Genomic DNA, 21966 nt, shown 5'->3' with positions numbered 1-21966 from the left:
AGAACCACGCCTTTCATAACCAGACTATATCAATAAACTCACTAGCAAAGCTAAAATGCCTCCTAGGATTCTCTAGCACATTGGCTTATTTACTGGTCTGTTCTTGCTTTGTAATTATATCTTTCTGTGAGGCTATGTGGTGTAGTAAAATGAATACTGGACTTAAGGGTCAGGAAAGACTTGAGTTTGAATCTTGCCTCTGATACATTTATTGTGTGACTATGGGCCAGTTGGAGATGTGAGACTGGAGATCAACAGAGAAGTTAGAGTTGGACGAGTAGATCTGAGAAACATCAGCATAGAGATGATAATTCAAACCGTGGCAGCTGGTGAGAACACTAAGTACAGTAGTATAGAGGAAGAAGAGAAGAGGGCCCAGGAAAGAGCCTTGGGGCACCCATTGTTACTGGGCCAGACCTGGATGAAAATATAACAAATAAGACAGAAGAGAGAGAAGTAAGACAAATAGAAGGAGAACCAGGAGAAAGTTGGGTTTGGAAAAACTACAGAGAAGAGAATGTCAAGGAGAAGAGAGTGATGAAGAGTATCAAAGACTGCAGACAGGTCAGGGAGGGTGAAAATAGAGAAAAGGCCATTAGATTTGGAGGTTAAGAAATCATTAACAACTTAATATCTGCCTATTATGTCTCATCTGTGAAATGGGCATAATTAATACTTTTGGTGCCTATTTCATTTAGTTCTTGTGAGAATCACATATTTATATGTATGTATACATACATACATACCCCAAAGTGTCTTGTTACAGTGTATATAATGCATTTTGAAAACCTTAAATTCTTTTTGTAAATGTCAGCTATTATCCTCATTATCCTGGGTTCCTTCCCTTGCTCTCTGCATCTGTACCAGTGCCATTCTTTCCCTCTTCTTTCCAGCTGTGTGGCTCGGGTCCTTAGGAATGGCCTGACAATTGGAATCTAACCTTGGTCATTTTCTTTTTAAACTCAGCCATCAGTTTTCCTTTTTGCAAGTAGAGGAATTTTCCTGGAAGATATCAGTTACCTTGCCTCTTCCAGCCCACTTTCTGACATAAGTCTCTTCCAAGGCATTTCTGTCTATTCCTCTTGGCTGGACCATGGCCCTCTCTTAAACTCCTTGGAGCCTCTTTGGGATAAGCCATATCTCCTTGCTATCAACCAAGTGTTTTCCATCATTGCCCTTTAAATGAGTGATTTCACATGGGTTTATTAACCAAATAAATATAGTTTATGTGTATATTGTTTAGCCTTCCTCAAGTATGACAAGAGTAGCCGAGTTCTTTGATCTTCTTATAATCTTTTAGAATTTTCCAGTGACAGTTTCCTTTCAACTTAATTGTTTTTTGATAAAAATTTTTTTATCAGTAGTAAAGAAACTGTTTAAATCTGTTGGCCAGCTTCTGCCTGTGAGGTGACCTTAGGCTACCATTTGCCCTTTTTACCCCTTCTCTGTTGTCAGACTTAGCTGGAGTTTCTCCATCTGTTTTTATTTTTGTTGTCTGTTTTTATTGACCTCCCACAGTGTGTAGAGTATGTGTAGTACTGTACACTGTGAGTACTGTACGTGGTCACTGATCTCTGTCACAGATTTCTTTTAGTGCAAGCTTTTCTTCCCTGTTTTTTTATTTTTGTATTTTCCTCGGCATCTGTCCTTTTTTAAAGGGCAACATGAGGACTTCACATTCTAGTACTCTTCATATATTGACTTACTTGTATGATTTTTTTGCCTGAAAAATATGGGAACATATAGTATTCAGTTTCCCCTGAATGATAAATGCGGTCTTTGGGATATCTTTCTTTAATTCTTTCTTAGATTGTTTAAGCAAAATGCTGGATCCTTTGCTTTCTTTCTTCTTTTCCAATTATTCCTCATGATCAGGGCTTCCTTTTTCTGTCAGTGTCACAAAACACCCTAAAGGCCTACAATCTCACAGAATCAAAAAACAACTGAATGTTAGGCTCAGCTCCTTGTACCTTGTGCTTTGAGTTCTTTTTTCCCCCTTTAGGGAATCAGTTGATCTTTTTTGATTTCTTTAAATGGGAAAAAAAAAAGTGTCAGGTTTGGAGTCTGCTCTTGTCATTCTATGTAGACAACAGTTAAGTCTTTATAATGTGGTGTCTTAACTGAGAGATCTACTCTGCTGTTTTGCCTTAATATAGATTTATGTAAGTTCTGAAAGGTTGGAGAGGAGGGAGGGAAAGAAGTGAAATGGAGATTCTTCTCCTCATGTGAGCATTTTGTTCCAGATGTAAAATATCAGGAAAATAAGTTATTAGGCTTGAGGCTCTCTGCCTAGATAGTGGATTTTCATGGTCTATAGGTAATGATTTCAAATGCATTGCCTGGCTTAGATACCTAATACTTTATAGCATGATTCAACATGATCTGTGACACAAAAATAAATAAGTATTCTGGCATAAGTAACATACTGTGTGTGGTGGGGGTTTTTTTTCCCTTTTCTTTTTTGACTGATGAATGTTCCAGGTAGATCTTGATGCTAAAAGAAATGGATTGAATTTTTTTTTGGTCTAGGATTTAAAAAATTAATTTTTAGTTAACAGCTGATATAGTACAGTAGAAAATTGAGGTACAGGAGTTTAATTCCAGCTTTTTCAACTAAGTAATGCGCTGTGTGATTGTGAGCAAGTCATTAAACCTCTCTGGTTCTTTCATTAAACCTCTCAGTTCCTTCATCTGTGGAATAGAAGGGTTGGACCAGATGACCCCAATTTTCTTCAGCTCTGAAATTCTGTGATTCTAGCATAAAAGTCTCAGGTCCTTTAGCACTTAACATAGTTCCACGCAGCACTTGTCATTTTGATGTAACAGTACTCACTGTGACCATCCTAATTCAGGTCTCAGTCTCTTATAATGGTTTCCTAGCTGACCTCCTTGCCTACAATCTCTTTCCTTCACCAAATATCCATTACACCACTGCAAAAATAACTTTAAAAGAAGTCTCATCTCATTGGTCCCCTCCTCATGCCTTGGGAAGAAAACACAACGTGGGAGGCCGGGCATTTGGAGCTTTCTAGCTAATCTAGTTCATTTGGCAGCTAGGTGGTTCAGTGAACAGAGTGCCAGGCATGGAGTCAGGAAGACTTATCTCTTTGAGTTCGAATCTGGCCTCACACACTGACTAGCGGGATGACCCTAGGGAAGTTATTTAACCATGTTTGCCTCAGTTTCCTCATCTGTAAAATGAGCTGGAGAGGGAAATGGCAAACCACTCTAGTATCTTTGCCAAGAAAACCCAAATGAAATGATTTAACAACAACAAGTTAATCTAGCTCCAAACCTTCCATTTCAACCTTATTCCAAATAAAAATATCAAAAATGTTTATTAAGTGCCTGCTGTGTGCAAAGTACCATGCTAGGTGCTGGGAGAGATGCATAGTTTAGATAAGATACATTGCTTTTTTAATCTTTGCATCCCCATTGCCTAACACAAGTGCTCACAGCACTAGATGCTTGTTCAACAAACGTATTAGGTGGGCTTGAAATCTTGGTAGAATGATAAAGCACCCAGCTGACAGTCAAGAGACCCAACTTCTACATCTGGTTCTACTCCCAATTTTTTTGTTTCAGCTTTCTCATTGTAAAATCTGAGGGGTAGTATTCAATGATCTTTAAGGGGTCCTCTAGCTTAAAAAACCTTATGATTATAGATTATCTGATTCCCTCGCTCTTCTTGTTCCTGATATTTGTCAAGACCTGTTGATTGTTCACAATTTCATGCACATTCACCCTTCCCTTTCATTCTGATGCAGCCATCTTAACTCAGTTCCCTGTTATGTTCCTCTTCTTCCTCCTACCTCTAGCCCCACCCCTGCCATACCTGGATTATTGTAACAGCATCTGAACCAGCCTCCAACTTTCCCTTCCTCTAATTTGTCCTATACCTCACCCATATATTTTCCCCCAAAAGTTACTTTATTTGAACTAGAGAATTATGGAGAATTATGGACAAGAAGACTGAAGATATTGAGACAGTCCATGTCAGCTCAGAGAGTTCCTCTACCAGTGAAACTACAAATCCTTCAAAGTATCAAAGATTTTGATTATGTTACTCCCTTACTCAAAACCATGCATTGACTTTTTGGTGTCTACTGAATGAAAAGTCCCAATTCCTCAGCTGGGACTTGGGCCCTCTTCAGTCTGACCTGCAGCTGTGTTTCAGCCTAATGTCCTAGTACTTCCCCACCTTTGTGTTTCTTGCTCATGCTCTTCCCCCTGCCTCTACTTCCCTTCTCTTCAGTTCTCTTTGTTTTTCAAGGTCCAGATCAAAAGTCCTTGCCTCTGTGAAGCCTTTCTTGTGGGAAGCAGGCCTTCCTTGACCTCTCCAGATGCTTTCCCCGTCCTTTGAACTCCCATAGCTTTTTCTGCTGTACTATGCGTATGACTTTCCACCTAATATCTGTGTAATTATTTTACCTCTCTGACCTAATTTTCTTTTCTTTTCTTTTTTTTTTGGGGGGGCAATTGGGGTTAAGTAACTTGCCCAGGGTCACACAGCTAGTAAGTGTCAAGTGTTTGGTCTGAGGCTGGATTTGAACTCAGGTCCTTCTGACTTTAGGGCTGGTGTTCTATCCCCTGTGCCACCTCACGTCTCCTTTTAATCGGCCAAGTCACAAGCAGTGAAATATAGTTTATGATCAGGTTGATAAACATCTACAACAGATTTCCCTCTGACCTAATTTTTAATGTGAAAGGGTTGGACTCGATGACTTCCAACATCCCTTCCATTTATAAATCTTCTATCCTTAGACTGTAACAATTGATGAATTGCATATTGAGAGGCAACATGAAACAGTGGAAAAAGGGTAGGAAATCTGGAATGAGGAGATGCATCTGGGTGTAAAACCCATCTTTGAAACTTGAGAGCTGTGTGACCAGGGGCAAACCACAAAACTTTGCCAACCCTCAGTTTCCATTGGTAAATGGGTATAATATCTGTAATGCCTACCTACAGAGTTGTTGAGTGTCAAATGAGTAGAATGATTTGCGCAGACCTGAAGGGGAAGGGAATGAGTATGTAGTGCCTACTATGTGGCAGACATTGTGCTAATAAGTACTTTACGAATGTTAATTCATTTGAACTTCACAAACGACCCTCTGTTAAGGTAGGTCCTGTTATTATTCCCCATTTGCAGTTGAGGAAACTGAGGCAAATAGAAATTAAGTGAATTGCCCAGGCTTACACAATAGTTATCTGAGGCTGAATTTGGACTCGAATCCTTTTGACTCCTGGTCCAGCACTCTATCCACTATCCAGCCCTACCCAACTACTCCTTAAGCACTGTATAAATGTTAGCTATTATCATGTCCCTTTCTAGACTGTAAGCTCCTAGAGGGAACTGGTTGCCTCTCCATATTCGCAGTAGCACCTAGCATGATATCTTATTTAGAGTAGATGGTCAGTAAAATTGTTTGAATTCATGGATTAGAAAAGCAACTACAATCCTGAAAAAGTTTAGTACTAGTTTCTAATAGCATCACTTCTTAAAGTACTGAGAAGAGATGACATGAGGGTTGAAGGAAAAGGTGTTTATTTTTCACTTAAAAAGTACCAAAAATATGTTGTAAACATCACAATCTTTCTTAAAAAAGTTCTTTTTGAGTGTGGTTAAAGTTAGCTGTAGAGTAAGCATACATTGTCGAATATCCTTAATCTTATCTAAGAAAACATGATGTCAGATAAAGCATCATTGAAGGGGACAGTTAGTTTCATAGGAGTGATGTTATAGAAATGAGTGATTGGATGAATGGCATAACACGGTCTTAATCCTTTACAATGGGATTTGGATATACTGTATTCCTGGAGTTATGAAAATACATTCTGGGTAACTTTGTGCAGGCATGCATGCATATAAAGGTACACAAGGTCAGGGAGAGAAAGGGGCTATAGAATATAAGCTCATTAATAAAAGAAAACAGCATAACAGACTCTCAGCCCTCACTTAGAAAGATTACCCTATTTCTAGAATATTTTTATCACTCATCATCCTGGATGGTTACTTGGTATTGTGTAATAGTGATAATATTTATAGTTATGTTGAGTTTTTTTTTCCTCTTCAAGAAACAGTGTATTATATTATCAGTGGGAAGTATATAGCATGTATTCGACTACCAGCTTAAGTTGTAGGACTCAGAAGGCAAAAGTAAGTTTTTAGTTCCATGCCTAAAGTTGGTCAACAATGATATTTTTATTTCTTTAATGAAAACATAGATTTCTTGGAAAAGAGTGACCACATTCTAGGGTTGGTAATGTTTTCAGAGAAAATATTTCCTTTAACTAAAGTGTGTCTTGCCTTTCCCCCCTCCTCTTCTTTTTTACTTCTAGTTTGTGGGCCAAACATTGACATTCGCAATGAAATCCAGGAGTTGAAGCGACTAGAAAACTGCACAGTGATTGAGGGCTACCTCCGAATTCTACTGATCTCTAAGGCAGAGGACTACAGGAACTTCCGATTCCCAAAGCTCACGGTCATCACTGACTACTTGCTGCTTTTTCGTGTGGCGGGCTTGGAGAGCCTTAGTGACCTCTTCCCTAACCTTACGGTCATTCGAGGGAGAAACCTTTTTTATAACTATGCCCTGGTGATCTTTGAGATGACAAATCTCAAAGAGATCGGGCTATATAACCTTAGGAATATCACTCGGGGGGCCATCAGGATTGAGAAGAATTCAGACCTCTGTTACCTCTCCACTGTGGACTGGTCTTTGATTCTGGATGCTGTATCTAACAACTATATTGTGGGAAATAAATCTCCAAAGGAATGTGGGGACCTTTGTCCAGGAACAATGGAAGAGAAGCCATTGTGTGAAAAGACAACCATTAATAATGAGTACAACTACCGCTGCTGGACCACAAACCACTGTCAGAAAAGTAAGAGTTAAATAAACTGCTTTTACCTGCTCCCCTTCCCCCCTTTTCTTTCCTGCCTTCTTTCTTCATGTAAAAGTAAGTAGTTCTGGTAATCTAGGTGGCTATTTCAGTTAATGAATTGGTATGTCTACCATTTCAGGCTTCGTTTCCTAATGGGTAGATCTCAATTGTAATTCTTTTCACATCTTAGACCTGGTGGTTTAAAGAAACATTAATGTGTGATGATTATAACTGCTGTTCAGCTCTGTCAGACTCTATGTGTTCACATACACATATAATATAATACATACATACTTGTGCTCAGGGCCAGAAGGATGACCTTATTTAAACTTTGTAAACCTCATGAGAAAAATGGCACAGTGTTCACACTTATTAGTTGTGTAAGGCTCATTGTTGGTTGGGGTTGTGTATGGCTCTACTGGAACAGATGGTTGTGGTGAAAAATTGTGACTCAGTGCTATGGTACTCCTCAACATAAGTGTTTCTGGACTGTGATTACAAAAAAGGGGGAAAAAATTAGGAGTTATGTCTAAACCCATTTGGAAGGGTTAACTTCTTCCACGTGTAAGGTGGTGATCACACAACTTTAATTTACTTTGGTTTCACAGGACAGAGTATGTCTGAAGGGTATGGTTAAGATGAGAGATGACTAAACTGGAAGTAAGGAGATTTGGGTTATAGTGTAAGCTCTGCCTCTAAATTCGCTATGTAATTCTGGCAAGTCACTTATTTTTTCTGGGGCCTCAGTTTCCTTATGCTAAATATTTATCTGCCGTATGTCACAGGATTGATGGTCAGAACTCTTCTGTGTGGAAAGTTTGGAAAGTATAAAGTGCTATATACAATGTAGAATGGTATTTTTGTGTGTTCAGTTGATCTGTGCTAGAATCCCCTTATTTCCTCCTCATTTTGACTTAGTCACAGGTAATCCTCCTCATAATATGATCAGAACCTTGGGAATCAGATCAGAGTTGTTAAAATATCACGTTGATTACTCTCCACAGACATTTAAGTGGTAATGACCAGGAGGATATTGCCTGCCAGTAATCATATTAGGGAAGTAATCAGCTATGTCTGATGATTGGTCCCGTTAAAGACTGAAGGTTTTCCTCTTGTGTTCTTGCCATTTTCAACCCACAAAGAATCTCCCAATTAGGAGGTTCAACTAAACTGTGGAGGAGGGAAAAAAAGTTGACGTGAACCACAAGGTACCTGTTAGTTTGATCCCATTTTGACCTCACTTGTAATAGGGAAATAATACCTTTTAAATCTAAAGGTGATTCTGCACCTCAGGATAATTTAGTTGATCCTTGGTTCTGGATGTGTGCATGCACATTGTTCTTTTGATAACAACAGAAAGACTGCTTGCCTCTGAAGGAGCACAATGCAAGATCCGTATAAGACAGTTTTGTTACAGTGTTCAAACACTGTGATTGACATTTAAAGTATCATTGTGTGTTCTGCAAGCATTCTGATGATCCATCCTATTGCAAGATCCGTCACTTTACTAACTAAGCTTGATTGAAATGGGAGGGAGGCACTGCACCCAAGTTGCTGTAGAGATTACTTAAAATTGTTACTTATCATTAGCCACATCTTCTGCATGTAAAGTACTGGAAAAGTGAACTATTAAATAGATGGAGGCTTGAAGTATTTTCTATTAAAGGAAGTATTCAGAGGTTCTTGATTTTAATCAGGGAGGGGATTGGGTGGGGGGAGGTGCTCTCATCTCTGGGGAAAAACAATAAAATGACAACAAAAATGACAACAGCTAGCACAACCAAAGACTCAAAACTTTCTGTTGATGAGCCTTTTCAAAGATAGCTAGACTGGTCTTCAAACAGTAGACCCACAGTTCATCTGTGGACTCATTTGTGAAGCTCCTCCCCCACATAGTTGGTTCTGATAGAGCTGGTGCTGTGCTGGTTCGGCCTGCTGGGGTTATTCCCGGGATTAACTCTTCTCTACAAGGAAGCATCACAATAGGACTTTTCAAATGAAGAAGATATATTGTAAAAAAGTTTAATTCATTAACTGTATGTATGTGTTATCTAACAAGCTTTTTTTATATATAAAAAAGTTTTGTTGTCATTGATTTTTTTGATGGTGTCTAGTAAACTTAGAGTGTAATACTCATAAGACCGAGTGGTAGACCATATCATTTTGCTCAGTTTTTATACTGTACTTCTAATCCAGACTGAATCTTTTCATAGATGTGCACCATGACGAGACTGAGTGAGGGAGTAGAACAGGACAAAATCCATGAACTCTGCTAGAAAAGAAATACTGAAAACACATATGTGAAAAATCTGTGGATTTCATGAATGTGGGTAACTTATGTGGGAACTCCCATCTGCCAATGCAGATTGAAGACCAACTATTACTTCAATAAATCCTATCTTACTTGTTCATGGTCAGAGACAGAATTTGAATCCTGGTCTGCTTGTCTATATAAGCCCAGTAATCTGTATTCAGTATGCCATGCTGCTTTATGTAAATATGTATTCCTTACTAATAATATTTCAGTCATATATTCTTATGAGGACATAGTTTTTAGTTAGTAACAGAAAATAAGGAAATGTAATTTCTGTCCTTTCTGCCTGCTTTCTAAATTCAAGAATTCCGTTTTTGCTGCTTCTGTGGTTTCCTACTTAGAATATTTATCTTTGTCACATCCCCTCACTGATTTGTTTTGTTTCCCCCTGCAGTGCTTTGCACATAGATACTTGACAAATATTTGTTGATTTCTCTTCCTTGCTTCTACTTATATATTTATCACTGTGATCACATCCCCAGTAAGATTCTTGAAATCACGTGAGGCTTATAAGAGTCCCATTTGAGAATTACAGAATTAGAAAAATTAAATACTCCCTTTAACGTTAGGATAAGAACTAAGGATATTATTTTAAAAATAAACTAAATCAGAGTCATAGGTAACTTTTCAGAGGCCAAGAACCAAAAATTATGATGAATCCCTAATAGGGAAATTTAAACTCATGGTAGGGATAGAGGGCATATGATTTAAAATATACAAAAAAATTCCTGGGAAAACAAACAAACCTTAAAAAGTCTAAACAATTCACCTGTCATTTGTAACCCTTTATAAAGTGCCTGTTTTTAGAAAGCATGCCTAATCTAATTGGAGCTATTCCAATACTTTTCATATTTATAAAAATCTACTAAACATTAGAATAATCGAGTGATAATTGTTTAAGCCTTGAGGCATTGTTAGTAAAGAGCCAATGGCTCTTAAAAAAAAAGGTTTTGTACGGTCTATCTACAATTTAAACTTTCCAGTTAGAGCAATATTATTTCGTGATGTGTGCTGTATATTTTTTCTTTTTGTTTGTTTTTGCTGAAAGCAGGCAGCAGTGTACAGAAGTGATTCTTAAGTGAGGCAAAGGATTGTCAGGTCTTGAAATACTGATATTCTTGTGGGTGTGTTTAAAAGGCCATTGGCTAATGAGGAGGATAATCTCCTCCCCTCCACAACAAAGTCAATGGCCCTTAGTTTGCAAAGGTTGAGAACCCACTGAAGACATAATGGTAGAAACAGGGCTTTTGTTCTTTCTCCTTAAATTTTTCAGATTTGACCTACTTTGCTGTTTTACTCACTATCCAAGCATATTATGGTAAAAAACTGCTGAAAGGTTTGAAAATTTACTTATAGGTTGAACCTTGTCCTGTAGTAATTGTATTGTACTTGTGTGTCTTTTTTCCTGACTGCTTTTTCTTCAGCTGATGACGTTTGCTCATTGGAATTTCCATTACTTGATTTCAGGTAAAGACAGAACTCTAGCTGCTAAACTTCCATCTCTAAGCACTTTTTAACATATCAGGATAAACAGCTTGTGGTCTGCTCAAATCACTGTGATTGCAGCCAGGAAATCTATGAAGGCGGTGAGCCCAGCCATGTTGGAAGCAGACTTAGCTGGTGGCGGAGCTTAATTTCAATTAAAAGGGCATTGACTGGCACCAGCAGTCCCAGAATTTGTTGCCTTTCATCTCAACTCCAAAATGAGAAGTCAGAAAAACAGCAGATCTGAGCCTTCCTGTGAGAAGAGAGTAAATAGCTCACTTTATTGATAAACAGTGAAAAGTTTGCTCTCTTCTCCTGGACCGAGTCAGGTATTTAGAATGAAGGCAGGGGGTATTTATAACAACTTTCCATTTCCCCTACTGTCTTTGTAGTTTACCCAAATGCATCCTTTTGAGGTTCATAGCCCAGGTAATTCTGGTGTATGAAATGAAAAACTGTCTTTTAGTTTCTTGTAGATTGCTAACCAGTTGAGCCCTCCAGGTAGGGCCCATGACTCATTAATAGTTCAGTGAGTCAGCAGTTGGTTTTGGGGCATTGCCTGCTCTTCTAATATGAGACCCCACGCATATGTTGTGTTAAGAGGGAGTAGCATGCATTTGGGTATGAGCAATCTAGTAAGCATCTGGAAATTTGTGTAAGTTAAGCCCTTGCATTCTGAAGCCAGCTTGGGCTTCTTGGCCTCTCCTCAGATCCCAGGTGTGTGCTACCTCTACCTAGGGAGGGATGACACTTGCCAAGATGGAACCCTCAAGTCATTTAAGGAATCTGGGAATCCAGCCTGATACTCCTTTAAGTCTATGAGGAAAAGAGAATAGCAGTTTGTTCTCAACCGATTGCTAGGTTTGGAAGCCATTCTCAGTTCTGTGGCAACTTTTTCCTTCCGTTTCTAATGTGAATGAAGCAGCAGCAAATAACTCAGTATTAAATAATGACAATAGCTCTTTACAACTACACTAGTAAGTAACGCCAGTGTTATTTACTCCCATTTTACAGATGGACAAAACGAGGATCAGAAGGAAAGGATGCGTGAACCCTTGTTGAGAATTGTAGAGTTTGTTGTTGTTGTTTTTGGTCAGGCCCGGATTGGATCAGATGGCCTTTGAGGTCCCTGCTAACTAGTGTCAGAGTCCATGAACCTGGGTTTGATTCTAAGTTCAGAGTGCTTTCCTCCATACCCAGATCCCTCAAGTTTTGTCATATGTACTTGTGCTGACTGTCTGACTATGACCCATCTGAACCTCTTCTTTTTAAGTTCGGGGTGTGTGTGTGTGTGTGTGTGTGTGTGTGTGTGTGTCCCTTTTCCTCTCTTCATAGCCAAGATGGAAATATCCTAGCAGCTGCAAGGGTCCCTTCTTGTCTAGGGATCTGCTGGTCTTCTATCTGGGCTTTTGAATAATTGTTAGGACCCATCTCAGTCAGTCTTTATAATTTTGTTCTGTAGGTCTCACCTGCCCTTCTCCGAGAACTCAGTAGAATTGAAGAGGAGACCAATTCCCCAGCCTCCTTCTTTTCTTCCCAAAGTACCTCCATAACAGGGGAAACTCTGAATTTTAATGGTTCTGCCCACTAAGATTTATTCCTTACTTTCATATACACAACCTCTTGGACTGCCCACCCCTTCCCTAGCTTCAGGGTAGGACAGATGCAGTACAGCTTCTTCTAGCCATCTAACCATACCTTGGTACCTTGTAACCCCTTCTCTCAGATGTCTTGGGAATCGAATTCCTGTTCCTGTGCTAATGTCATAGGAATAACTTGGAGCCATAGGAGATCCAGGGAATGCAAAAATTGTCCCAGACTCCCATTGAAGCAGGTTTAGTGCTGCCTATACCATGGAGCCAGGTGACTCCCTGAAAAGCAGCAATGACAAGAACAACAACAAAATCCAAACAAACCTGAGGCCAGATGGGTGTGTTCCACACTGTGGGTAACAGAGGTCTCCAATCCCTCCCTTGCAGCCCTTCTCTCCTGCCTTTCAACAGCTCCCTTTCCCAACAATCCCAGGACTGCTTATACTGCCAAGCCAAATGACCTGGAACTCTGTTTTTGTATAGCCAATTAACTAAACAGTCTGCCAATAAGAGGCAGCATGATTCGAAGGAAAGCATTTGAAATTAGAGGACTTGGGTTCAAATCCTAGCTCTGCCACTTAACTATCTATATGATATCAGGCAAGTCACTTAATCTCTTGATGCCTCAGTTTCTTTATCTGTAAAATGAGGGAGTTGGATGAGGTGGTCTGTAAGGTCCCTTCCAATTCTAAATCTATGATCTATGATGGAATGTATTCTCGATTACTTTCTGTGATCTCCACCCCAGTGGTGAACTCATCAAAATAGTAAATTATTTTTTAAAAAAATCTTCCTCACCTCTTCCCACTGAGTCTTATTTCTTTATGACTTTGTATCAACTAATATTACTGAAAGGGGTTACTATTACCAAAAACTAATTGATTTGTAAAGGAGAAATTACTTATAAAAGAGTTAACTTTTTTATTTTTAATCTTAAAATTTTTATTATTTATTTTAAGCATTCTTTTTGAAGTTCCAGAATGTCTCCCTCCCTCCTACCTCTCCCCCACCTACTAAGAAGGCAAGCAATATGATATCAGTTATTCATGTGAAATTATATAAAACATTTCATATTAGCCATAGCACGAAACAAAGCAAAAAAAAAATAAAGCGAGAAAATTATACTTCAGTTTGTACTCAGAGTTCATCAGTTTTCTCTTTGGAGTTGGATAGCATTTCTTCATCATGAATCCTTTGGAATTATCTGGGATCATTGTATTGATTGGAATAGCCAGTCTTTCACAGTTGATCATCATTGCAATATTGCTGTTACTGTGTACAATGTTCTCCTGGTTTTGCTCACTTCACTTTGCATCATATGGTTCTTATAGTTCATATAGATCTTGCCATATTTTTCTGAAACTATCTCCCTTGTCATTTCTTATGGCACAATGTTACTTTATTACATTCATATGCCACATCTTATTTAGCTGTTCCTCTATTGATGAGCATCCCCTCAATTTCCAATTCTTTGCCACCACAAAAAGAGCTACTATAAATGTTTTTGTACCTATAGATCCTTTTCCTTTTTCTTTGATCTGTTTGGGGGTATGGACCTAGTAGAGGTATTTATGGATCAAGGGGTATGCACAGTTTTATAGCCCTTTGGGCGTGGTTCTAGATTGTTCTTTAGAAGGGTTGCACCAGTTCACTACTCTACCAAGAGTTCATTAATGTCCCTATAATACCCATTTTGAAGATGAGGAAACAGGCTCAGAAAGGGTAACTGACTTACTTGCCCTTGGTCACACAGCTTTAAGTCTCACAGAGGGAATTGGAATCCAACTCCACGCCCAGTACTCCATCCACTATGTCATGCCTCATTCACTGCCTGCAGGAGGCAGATTGGAGGCAGGGAAATTTGATGGTAAGAGACAGCTTTTCCGTCTGTGACACAAGTAACATTAAACCGGGGCCATTTGTTGGCAGGACACTTAAATATCATTTGGAGTTAAAATACTGAAGTGTTCAAACAGATCTGTCAGGCATGGAGCTGTCCAAAATGAGCAGGTTTCCATCTGCAGTGGCCTGAAACATAGTGAGTTAAGGTAGGATTGGCCAGTAGGGCTTAGGAAGAACCTTCATTACTTGTGCAACTGTAAGAGGTATCATGATGCAAAGCAGTGACTCCATCCAGGACAAGGTCTTTATCTTTAAAGAGAGGCATGAGAAATTGTAACAATATAGAAATTTGATAGATTGTGACTATTAATTGAAAAAACACTGTAAGTAAAAATAGAGAGCTAGGATGGTCTAGTAGAAAGATTATTAGATTTGGAGTCAGAATAGACCTGGATCCGAATCCTGGCTCTGATACTTAATAATGAGCATCTAGGGGGTTGCAGTGGATAGAGTGCTGAATCTGGGGTCAGGAAGATCTGAGTTTAAATTTGGCTTTACTAGATACTTACCAGCAGTGTGACCTTGGGCAAGTCGCTTAATTTCTGTATGTGTTAGTTTCCTCAGCTGTAAAATGGGGTGATAATACCACCTAGCTCACAAGGTTGGTGTGAAAATTAAATGAGATAATTGTAAAGTGCTCTGTGTGTGGCACCTAATAGGTGATTAATACATACTGTTCTCCTTCCCTCCTTACCTTCATAGCTGTACAAGCTGAACTAAGTTGTTTAACCTTTTTAGGCCTTATTTTCATCATCTGAAAAATCACAGCTGTAACTATTGTCCTCATTGAATTGCTCTGGGGAAAATACTTCGTAAAAATTGAAATACTGTATAGACCTAACCTCTTATTTTCATTCTGTTCCCAGCTTTGCTTTTATTTTGATGTGTGACTGTGGATAAGTCACTTTATCCCTCTTAGCCTGGGCTTCTTTGTATGTACGGTGAAGGGTTGGAAAGAATGATCTCTAGAGTCTTTCTACATGAAAATTTTATTATTGTAGATAAGGTTCCCCCTCCTCAATCATTGTTTCAGGCAGCAACTTTTGTTGGGTTGATAATAGTGCTGCCTGTTGGCATGTTGTATAGCTCTCCATGGCTTAAAGAAAAGATTCTAGCTCTTTATTTAGGTGTGTGTGGGGTATTCTGTTATATGTTTGGTATATATGTAAAAAACTGTTGGTATAAACAAAGTTCATTCAGCTGATACACCCTGTAAATTGATGGTACCTGCAAATTTGTTGATTGAACAAAGAATGGGCAAACCTGATGCTCAATTCCCAATTCCTACCATTTTCTTTCTTAAAATGAAAAAAAAAAGTACATTTATGGTTACGGAATAGAGTGGGATGGAGTTTCTTTGCTTACCAATTAAAAAGCACATTTTTACATAAAACTTTAGGTCTCAAATGGTGTTCTAAGAATACATGCTTTGCCCATTCCCTTTTTTTTTTTGGAGGGGGAGGGTGATGCTTGTTTTTTGTTCTCTCCCTCCCGCATTAGTAACCCCCCCCCCCAAGTTAATAGCAGGAAATGTACACTGGATCCCTCTGTCCTTGCTTAGACCTTCCGCTCAAGGATATCAGGTGGGTGGGAAAATGCTGTGTGGGAACATTAGGCATGTCAGGCAGCCAGGCTTCTATTTAATTTTGTTACTGAGCAGAAGTCGGTTTTTGTTTTTTCATCTCCTTCATAAACAAAGGAAAAGATCTTTGCTTCCTTCCGTGCAACTTTTACGGAAATCATGTTGTCGGGGAGGAGGGGTGCTCATGAGTCTACACAGTGCATTAAGTGGATACGTTTGGCCTCTCAGGGAAAAAAAATGTGCAAGCCAACCAAGGAATAATTTCCTGTGTATTCATCTTCTTAAAAGTTGTAATGGGAAGAAACTTTGATAACTGAAAACAGAAGGTTATGAGATGCCGGTTATTAAACTCCAGTGGCCCTTTTCAGTCTTTAATCAGAGATGGGTTTTTTTTTTAATAAATTCTATACTAGCACTAGGAAGCCTTGCTTGTTGACAGTCATTTGCTATTATGGTGGTGAGTTCTACAGTCAAATCTAGTATTTGTACCCAGTGTTTCTCTGGGGAGGAGGATCCCAGCTGCATTTCTCTGACATCTGCTCTTGGCAGCAGATCTGTGAAGTTGGGGTTGCCATACTGGATTTCCGGCTAGAATCAAAGTGCTTGGATGGCTTCTAGCAGCTGCTAGGGCTGGGGAATTGGGCTTAAAAGTGAAAATGGGGGAAAGATTGGGAATAAACAGCCCATAATACAAAAAAGAAAAAGAGAGAGAAGCTGAAGTTGGTATAAATAGCACCACTTTGCTGGGCGGCAGGCATTTTTGAATTAGAATTTTTCAAAAGACATTAATGGTGATATATGGAATAATGGAAAGAACTCAAGTGCTTACAGTCAGTGAAAAGTTGCTTTGTTACTGGGTTAGCAATTCAGCATAAGGGTTTTCATTCTGGCTTCTTGACCTTTTGATAATTAATAGTATTACCAGGATATGAGTCTATCACTCAGATATGGGTCAGGTGTGTTTTTATTTTGATTCTAGTAAGGGAACATCTTCTGCCTCAATGCACCTAAATAAATTACTACATTAAAAAGATTTCTGCTGAGTAATTGTGCAGAAGAAGTTTCACTCTAGGTTTTAAGCAAAGATGCATTGGCATGCTAATTCCATTCATTTTTCATTCCAAGGAGAACCAAGAGGACCTCAATTATACAGGAGATTGTCTTCAGAAATGGATGCTGACACCCTGCATAATTTTATTTTTCTGGTTACCACCCCCCAAAATAATTGCATTTCCTCCCCACTGCCACCAGTCCTTCCATTACCACCCTCCACCCAACAAATTCATACACTCTTGACCCTCCTTTTGATTTTTTGTTGCTAACCATTGCGGGGGCTGAGGCTTAAAAGCACCTTCACCATAATCACAAGTGGAATCCTGGGAATGTACAGTTCTCTGAGAAGAATGTTTCTTTAACTCAACAAATCTGTCTTTTAAAGATCCCTGTGGGAAGATCATTAGAAGCCATATAGTGGGTGTTCAAGAGGCAAGGTGTACCAGTGGGTGTGCTTAAATAGAGCATTTTCCATTGGTAGAGAATTGTTGATATGGCACAATTCCTTTTTTTTTTAAACAGCATATCATTTTTAACAGGAATTCTAGTTTCGTGGGGTAAAAGCAAAAGCATTTTATTAATTGCAAAATGAATCGTCGTTCCAGTTTTGTTGGCAATTCGTAGTTTCAGGTTTGTTAGATGCCTCAGCAATATCAAGAACCCTTAGTATCTCAGCTACTTTATGCCAAGTAAATTGTACCTTAAACATAAATTTTGTGACAAGGAGCCCATAGCCCTCCCCTTCTCATCCTATAGAATAATCTCCATTAGTGGATTATTCTTACTAGTCTGTTAATGATGATGTAAGGATAAAGAGAAGATGAGCTTTGAACAGTGGCTAAATGGTCCTATCAGAATTCTAAAGTTGAATGATCAGATAATATGAATGAAACCCTTAGGTTAACTGAAGAGGATGGTTTTAGATGTAAGCAGTTTATTAACATTAATTTCCATCCCTTTCTTTCCCTTGCTCCCATCTTTATTTGTCTGTTTCTTTCCTTCCTCTCTTTTTTATTTCTTTTCCTTTGTGAAACTCCTTATATTCAACAGACATTTAGACACATAGAAGATACAAGATTTAAATACAACTTATTCTTTCCTCTCATGCAGCTGTATATTTTCAAGTAATAGTGATATAAAGTTATACATAAATTTGTAAGGGAAATGTGAATAGTATGAGGTCCAAAAAGGAAACAGTTATTACTGAGTGGTGGTAGAAGAAATAGATAGTGTTGGTGAAGCTTCACGTGAACAAAGCTTAATCACTGACTGTACCATTCACCTGACATATACCATTACTCAATCTCACTGTTAGTTGCCCTTTCTTGTGCAACTGTTGGTCAGTCTTCTCACTGTGATTACGTAGATTGTAAGGTCCTTGAAGGTAAGGTCTGTTTTCCATTTTTCCTCTAAATCTTTCTCAGTTATCTAATGGGATACTATGTAAGAATAATAATTAACAGTCTTTCACATTTGTATAGCACTTTGCAGTTCCCCAAGCACTTTCTTTTTAAAAAGTATAATTAATTTTTTTTCAATTCACAAAAATGTATTCTCTCCCCTCACTTCTCTTCTTCCTCTTTTCTGGAAAAAAAAAAGGCAAACCCTCTGTAATGAGTCAAGCAAAACATTTCCACATTCTCCATATCCAAAAATATGTCTCCTTCTGTGCCTTGAATCCATCACCTCTCTGTCAGGAAGTTAACTAGCTAGCTTCATGACTGGTCCTTTGGAATTCTGCTTGGTCATTGAATTGATCAGAGTTCTTAAGTCTTTGAAAGTGTTGTTATTGTATAAATGACTGTCTTAGTTCTGACAGAGCACTTTCCTCACAACGTGAGGTGGAATTAGTGCAACTATTATTACCAACATTTTTATGAAAGAGGAAGATGAGGTCCAGGTAGGCACTAAGTCAGCATTTGTTGATTGATTACATTTATTGCCCTGATTATTTTCTGGGGATTAATGACCAGTCAATAGGAAAAGCAAAAGTACCCTCCTTCTTGTTAAGAAGTTTATTCTTGCTCTGCAATCTCATTGGGAGAGAGAATGGATTTCATTGGTACAGGAAACTCTCTGTACCTGCTTTGCAACTTCCAGTCCCAGACAAGAGGTTAAGTAACTTGGTCAGGTCCTTACAGACAGTATTGTGTCAGAGAAGACGTTTGAACCCAGGGTTTCCTGGTTTTAAGGCCATCTCTCTATCCATTAACCCGGGGGTGGGGAGCCTGCAGCCTGGAGGCCACATGTGGCCATCTAGGTCCTCAGGTGTGGCCCTTTGATTGAATCCAAACATCACAGAGCAAATCCCCTTAATAAAACGATTTGCTCTGTAAAACTTGGACTCAGTCAGAAGGCTGTACTTGAGGACCTAGTAAGTGTCTGAGGCTGGATTTGAACTCTGGTTTTCCTGACTTCAGGTCCATCTAGGGTTCTTTCCACCATGCTTACCAATGAACAGTCACTCTCTATGACAGAGAAGCTTCTATCTTGTCCACTTTCCATTGGTTATTACTTCTTACTCCTCTCCTTTCACTACGTCTTCTCCATCAACTAAACCAGGCTTCCTCTCTGTGCTCTTTAACAGCTGTTAAAATGTGCTCAGAATTGCCATTGCATGGCTCTCCCTTATATCAGTCTTTATGTGCTTGATCTCCCTGGTATCTAGGAGCCTGCTTTAAACTTTATTGCATGGGTGGGTGAGTTCCACTTGCTTTCGTTTTTTTCTTTTTCTTCTAACTGTATTTCCATTTCTCCATTGTTAGGATGTATTTGAAAGTAAAAATTTAGACTTTTTAACTTGTTTGATTCTTGGAACATTTTCTTAGGGTAACTTGCCATTTTTCATTATCTGTCTATTCATATAGGGCAGCTAGGTGGTCTAGTGGATAGATTGCCAGGCCTGGAAGTCAAGAAGATTCATCTTCTTGAGTTCAAATCTTGCCTCAGACATTTACTAGCAGTATGACCCTAGGCAAGTCACTTAACCCTGTTTACCTCAGTTTTGTCATCTTTGAAATGAGCTGGAGAAGGAAATAGCAAACCACTCTAGTATCTTTGCCAAGAAAAACCTAAATGGGATCATGAAGAGTTGGACATGACTGAACAACATTTACTCTTATGCATGCATATATATATATAGGTGTTCATATATATATATATGCATATATATGTGTATATATGTAACTTTATAAAATGATATTGGCGCTAGCCCATACTTCAAAAAATGTGATTTTGCAGCATTAAGACAGAATAAACTGGCCTCAGATTGCTTACAGTTTAGCACATATAGGATTGTGGCATGTTGATCAATAAATAAATGTAATACAAAGTGAGAAAGTATAGAACAGAAGTATAGATTAAGTCCTTTGAGAGGTCAGATGAAGAAGGCAGGAGAAGTTACTATAGATCACCTGTATAGGAATAATTGCTTCCAATGAATCTCAGAGTTGGAAGAAGCCTTGGTCATCCAGCTTAGTTGAAAAACCTCTGTAGATAAGGATCTTCCAAGGCATCTGTTTCCTCTTTTCAATAGAAGAATTGATTCACAGTGTTCCTAACATGTTGGAATTCTGGATCAGAACCAATAAGATGATACCTTTATAAAGTCCTGTTAAATTTCAAGTGTTGCTTTTAAGTTAAAAAAAATGCATACCTTTAAGGGTAGAATGCAGTAGAACTGATTTAGGAACATCCCATTATAGATTTAGAGCTGGAAGGGACCTTAGAGTCAATAGGATTATAAAAACGTACATTTAGAACTAGAAGGGATATTAACAGTCATCGAGTCCAACTTTTCATTTTACAGATGAAGAAACTAAGTCCCAGACAGACGCTGTGTTATGTTGGATAGTCATTCAATCTAAGTCGAAAAGTTGGGATTCTTTTTATTTGGGTGGGGAGGGGGAGTAAGTGACTTGCCCAGGGTCACACAGCTAGTGTTATGTGTCTGAGGTTGGATTTGAACTCAGGTCCTCCTGAATCCAGGGCCAGTGCTCCATCCACTTTGCCACCTAGCTGCCCCAAAAAGTTGGGATTCTGACTTCCTCTAACTTGAAAAGCTAGTACGCGTTCTACTTACTGCATCTTGTTGCCTCTCTCTTAACAGCAGTTCACGCGAATAGACATGGGAATTTTAGTCCACTGCAGTAAGTTTAAGACAGGCCCTACCCTCAAAGAGCTTACATTCTGATGGGGCAAGACAACACATTGAAGGGATGCATGTTGGTGAAATCCCAGGAGGCAGAAGCAAGACCTGTGAAGGGAAAACCTACGGTTGGAAGCCTTTGAGTAGATGTTGGAATGGCCATTCATGAGTAATAGAGATGGGAATTACTGAATTGGGTGGGAGGTTGTTTTAAGTAACTACTGAGGTCCTTTCCGAGTTTAAGAAATGCTCTTCTACTCTTGGTTTTTGTTGTAAATGCCTGACTAATATTAACATTTAAGTGGAGGAATAACACTGAAAATCTCGGCATGATCTTTGCAACACCAACTGTTTGTTGTTTGTCTCTCATCTTGAAGGAGATATAAAAATTGCAGTGAGTTTCATGGGCACAAGTGTTGCCTTTTGCAGAGCACCCCTGGAGAGAATTTGTTTTGTTTTAAGGCAAGGGGACCTTAATGCAAAAGCAATTAAGGAGAATTAAGATTGAAAGTTTTCCTGACAGGCTGGAATACTGGTTCAGAACCAGTGAGATGATATCTTTATCTCTCTGAAATACCGAGCCTTGCTTTTAAGTTAAAACAACAAAAACAAAAACAAAACCACACAGTATAAGTATAGTATGTGGTAGAACTGACTTAATATCATAATTTTAGAGCTGAAAGGGACTTCAGAGGTCAAGGAACATAGAATCACAGATTTATACATAGAAGGGACCTTAGAAGTCCCTTTTGTTTTTGAATGCATAATTTAATTTGTTTTTCTAGGATACTTTGCTTCTTCAAGTAGATGGTATATTAGGTAATGGTTTGGATGAAATAAGGAAAAAGAAATTCTCAAACTCGATATAGATTTTGTGCTGGTTAAAAGTCTGACTTTTTTATTGTTGTTCAGTCATTTTATAGTTGATTCTAACTCTCCCTGACCTCATTTGGGGTTTTCTTGACAAAGATACTGGAGTGGTTTGCCATTTCCTTCTTCAGCTCA

General features: G+C 38.7%; 1 protein-coding gene across 1 annotated transcript in view; it reads left to right on the top strand.

The window, feature by feature from the left end:
- Positions 1 to 21966, top strand: part of IGF1R (insulin like growth factor 1 receptor) — a 385064-nt gene that overhangs the window by 67636 nt on the left and 295462 nt on the right. The window contains exon 2 of the mRNA XM_020964050.2: positions 6341 to 6886. Coding sequence (XP_020819709.1) covers positions 6341 to 6886 — 546 coding nt within the window. The remainder of the gene's footprint in view (positions 1 to 6340; positions 6887 to 21966) is intronic.

Source organism: Phascolarctos cinereus, unplaced genomic scaffold (assembly GCF_003287225.1).
Source record: "Phascolarctos cinereus isolate Bilbo 61053 unplaced genomic scaffold, phaCin_HiC Scaffold_3;HRSCAF=262, whole genome shotgun sequence".
NCBI classification, from domain to species: domain Eukaryota; kingdom Metazoa; phylum Chordata; class Mammalia; order Diprotodontia; family Phascolarctidae; genus Phascolarctos; species Phascolarctos cinereus.
Note: the sequence above shows the minus strand (reverse complement) of the source record. Positions and strands in the feature narration are given on the sequence as shown.